This window comes from Trypanosoma conorhini, assembly GCF_003719485.1.
Source record: "Trypanosoma conorhini strain 025E chromosome Unknown Tco_14.4_contig_00458, whole genome shotgun sequence".
NCBI lineage: Eukaryota > Euglenozoa > Kinetoplastea > Trypanosomatida > Trypanosomatidae > Trypanosoma > Trypanosoma conorhini.
The window spans coordinates 1,746-6,018 of record NW_021704534.1 but is presented as its reverse complement, the minus strand read 5'-3'; the positions used below and the strand labels follow the sequence as shown (position 1 = coordinate 6,018).

Sequence of the window (4,273 nt, the reverse complement as noted above, 5' to 3'; positions counted from 1 at the left end):
TTCATCGTCTTGCCTTCCGTTCATCAAATTCTAATTCCCCGCAATGCGGCCTCTTTGGGCCCTTGGCCTTGCTTTATATATATATATATATATATTTTCTCCTTCTCTCTTCCCATTCCGGCATTTGCCTTTTGAGGCGTGCCATGGAATGGCCCTCCCTTCCGTCGCTTTCCTTCGTTATTTAGTTTTTATCACTTCTATTGGGCGAGTAACGGGGCGAGTCGGCCCTCGCGGTTGAGGTCCTCCACGTCGCTGCAGCCGCCGACGAACTTCCCATTGATGAAGATGGCGGGGACGGTGTCGTGCTTGTACTGGTCGTTGATTTCCTTCCGCAGCGCCTCGCCCTCGCTCATCTGGTCCACGTGGTAGACCTTGAGGTCGTTCGTCATGGGGCGCAGCAGCTTCTCCGCACGGACGCAGTAGGGGCAGGACACCCAGGCGAACATGACGACTTTGTTGGCGCCGCAGAGGGAGGCGAGTTGGCTCATCGGCGGTCGGTTTTGAAATGGACTGCGCTTCTGCTTCTGCCTTCCGTGTGGCGCGGCGGTGGGCGAGTTTGTCACGGGGTGAAACGATAAACCGTCTTCTCCCGCGCCCGGCAGACAACAAACAAAACAAAAGACAATAAAAAAAACACAAAAAAGCAAACAAACACGCAATGGAGAAAAAAAAAACTCCACGGCGCCGCGGGAGGAACCCCCCCCCACAGATGCAGAAGTAGTAATAGTAATAATAAACAAACAGAGAGGGCCGAGGCAAAGCACGCAACGGACATGCAGGCAAAGAAAGACAAATAAACGAATCAATCGGTCTCTTTTTTTACTTCTACTCTACAACGACTTTGGGTGCCACACCGCAACGGGCATGCGCACCGCACACGGCTCTCCCCTCCTGTATCTGCCGCCCAACTCCATCCTTGACAATCCTCCGTCAATTGCAACTCGTTTTTTCCCCCACCTTTGCTTCGCTTTTTATTACTCCTTCTTTCGCTGGAAAGCAACCGTCGCACACCGCTTACATACGTGTAAGCATATATATATATATATACACACACACACACACACACACACACGGACGCATCCCCCACCTTTTCTTCAGCGCGGGACCCCGTCAGCGAAAGTGTGCGGAGAGATCCAGCCACAGAGACGCAAATCGCGCCGCATCACCCGGCACGACTGCCCCCCCCCCACACACACAGACAGACACACAGACACACACACGCAGGTTGCTTACATTGCGTACACGTGCCCCGTGGGTGCGTGCGCTTGAAGTATAGCTTGTTTCACCCCCCGCAGCTCCGCTCCTCACTCTGGCTTGGGCAACGATGGCAAAAAGCAAATAAACCACCCGAGCCTTCTTTTGCCTTTTTTGTGTGTGTATGTTCCAGTCGTTCGTTCGTGCGTATGAAGCGCGTTTTGCTCTTTTGCTCGTCTATACGTTTTATTGTTTCTTTTTTTTTTAACCTCGTCTTTTTTTTCGTCTTTTTTATGCAGTGCTCTACCATTTTGCTTCTCCCTTTTCCTCCTCTCCCTCTCTTGCCTCAGATGCGCATCTTCTTCTGCCCGCTGCCGCGCTCCCTGCAGGAGGGTATGTGCCGCTCCGCCGCCGCCGGGGCAAAGCGGCGGCCGCAGGAAGGGCACCCCACGCGGCCGTCCTCAAACACGTCCATGTCGCCCACACTGTCCGGCAACACCGTCTGCGCGGAGGTGCCAGGCAGCTGCAGGGATTGCCGGAGATGCGCACTCTGCTGCCGCCACTTGGCGGCCGGTTTCCCCGCAGCAGAGCCCTTGGCGTCCCCCGACTTGCCTCGGCTCGAGGCAAGCGGCTGCGCGGTGTCGCGGAGGACGCTGCTAGAGTCCAGGCTCCCGCCGGTGCTGGCCCGAGACGCACGGTGGGAGCGGTTGCCGGGCGTGCCGCGCGCGACCGAAGTTCTACTGTTGCGTTTGCGCTGCTGCTGCTGTTGCTGCTGTTGCTCGCAGACCGCCACGTGGCGCGGCCAGCGCGACTCCGCAAAGAAGCTTCGCCCACAGTACGGACAGGGCCGCAGCGGCTCCTCCGCCCCTTCCGCCGCCTCGCCCCAGTTGAGGCCACTGACGGCGGTGCTGTTGCACGCCACGCTGCTCTGGCGGCAGGAGAGGGTGGGCTGCGCCACGCCCGCCCCGCCCTCTCCGTCCTCTCTCGACTTCACGGTGTTGCCGAGTGACAGCCACACCGGCAGGGGCGAGGACCTGTCGAACGACACCCGATCCGCGACGGCCGCCGGGAGCTCGTCGATGGAATTCCTCGCACTCGGCGACATCTTGTGCTGCGACTGCGGCCCAAATGAGGAGGGCGTCAGCTCCCGCGAGAGGGAGAAGTTGCGGGCAAACTCGCGCCTGTCCTCCCTCTCCACGCACTCCTCCCTTCGCTCGTCCAGCACCGACGAGCACGGGATGGAAAGCGAGTGGTTGGTGCTTGGACTTTCTGCCAGTGCCGAAGGCTGCAGGGGTGCGGCGGCGTTGCCTCCTGCGGCCGCGCGACGCTGCGACTGCTCTGCAGGAGGTGCACCGGGCGCATTCGCAGTGGACGGCGTGCAACGCGCGGTGGCCGCCGTCGCGCGCGGGGACGTACTCGCCGCAGGTTCGAGTCGCCGCTGCGTCAGCTCCAGTTCAGACCTGAAGGTTGAGGAGGTGAGCGGCGGTGGGGACGTCGTCGTCGCGGCCTGGACGGAGCGCGCAGACGGCGGCACCGTCTCGCCCCCCTGCCTCCGCAGCAGCAAGTTGTACCTTCGGCAGTTGCTTCTGTGGCGGGTGTAGGCGGCCGCGTCCGTGTAGCGGCGCGAGCAGCCCGGGCAGCGCCACCCGTCGTCGCACGCCTCCTCCTCCTCCTCCGCCGCCGCCGCTGACGCCGCTGCCGCAGCGCCGGCGGGCACGGAAGTCGAGCGGCGCCTGTTCTGCGCGGCCCGCCGCTCGGCGAGTTGGTTGCGCTGCGCCGTCCGCCTCTGCTGGGCGCTCAGCCGCAGCCGCAGAAACAGCGAGGCGCGGATGTCGTTGGCCTGCGCGTTCGCCAGAAACGCCATCTGCTCCCGCAGCAAGTCGCCCGCCGCTGGGCTCCAGGGCCACCCCACGCCGCCCGCCGCCCCGTTCGCCCCTGCGCCGGCGAATGCCGCGCCGCCGCCGCCTTGAACGGCCTGCGCCGCGGCCGCGTCCTGCGCTGCGTGGTGCATTGCGGCAGGGCAATTTGCACCCGTCACGTTGGCCGCCAATCCGCGGGGGAGGGAGTCACGGCACTCGACAGCGCACACTCCCGCTTCCGTCCTACCCGCGTGAATGGACTCGCCTCCCCCCTTATATTATTATTATTGTTCTTTCCTTTTCTCTCTTCTCCTGCTCCTTCCTTCCGCACAGCCGGGGGACCCGCGACCTTCGTGCTTTCGCCGCCCACACCACGCGGGGCAGGAAGCACGGCGCAGAAACAAACCGGAGGGACGGCCAAAACGGAAAAGAAACAAAAAAAAGACAAAAGGGAAAATAACAGTCCTGCAGCGGCAACAAAATCCCCAAAGGAGCATCTCCACCCCTCCCTCCCTCCACACACACGCAAAGGAGCGGGGCGAGGAGCCAAAGAGCCTCACGCACAGCGCTCACCGCAAAGTTTGCCGCCGCTTCGCCCTCCCCGACCGCACGGCAGACTGCGATGGATGGCGCCCCCCCCGCACACTCACAATGAGACACACGCCGCACGCCCCGTCACTCCCGCGCCACCGCAGCGGGGAACAAAAAAAGAGCCGTCGTCGCGGACTGCCGGTGCCTCTAGCGAGAAGTAAGAGAAAAGGAGGGGAAATGGGAGCGTGTCTGCGGCACAGCCAGCGGCGGAAGGAAACGCAGCACGGAGACACGCAGCGACAGCGGCGGACACGGCGCACAAACTAAACGTGAGCCGCGGCGAGTTATTCCAGCAAAATTAAAACGAAAAAAGAAACAATGCGGAAGCCCAACAGAACTTAGAGAAAACAAAAAAAGAATGACTTTGACCGGTGTTTCTTTACTTTCAAGCGTCCAGCAGCACAAGAGGACTGTAAGAGTGTGTTTACTGTAATAACTGCACGAATAAAAAGGAAACATCGCCTTCTTGCATGGGCCCACACACCCCTCGCACATTTCATGCGGCGTTCGGCCTGCGCTTCCACCCGGCAGTTGCGTCACATCCGTGCGGCGCACAGCAATGCGGCCGGCACCGCCTGTGGGTGTGTGGGCTGCAGCAGCAAACAGGAGGGGGAAAAGGTGCGCCGCCC

General features: G+C 61.3%; 1 protein-coding gene across 1 annotated transcript, besides 3 other annotated features; it reads right to left on the bottom strand.

The window, feature by feature from the left end:
- Positions 1-74: 74 nt before the first annotated feature.
- Positions 75-95: a microsatellite.
- Positions 96-1,046: 951 nt separating this feature from the next.
- Positions 1,047-1,072: a microsatellite.
- A 115-nt stretch (positions 1,073-1,187) lies between these two features.
- Positions 1,188-1,223: a microsatellite.
- Positions 1,224-1,540: 317 nt separating this feature from the next.
- On the bottom strand, positions 1,541-3,205 carry Tco025E_06645 (uncharacterized protein; the record flags this gene model as incomplete). The annotated part of the gene is made up of 1 exon (XM_029373520.1): positions 1,541-3,205. The coding sequence occupies one exon, from the start codon at positions 3,203-3,205 to the stop codon at positions 1,541-1,543; it is 1,665 nt and encodes a 554-aa protein (XP_029226472.1).
- Between the last annotated feature and the right edge of the window lie 1,068 nt (positions 3,206-4,273).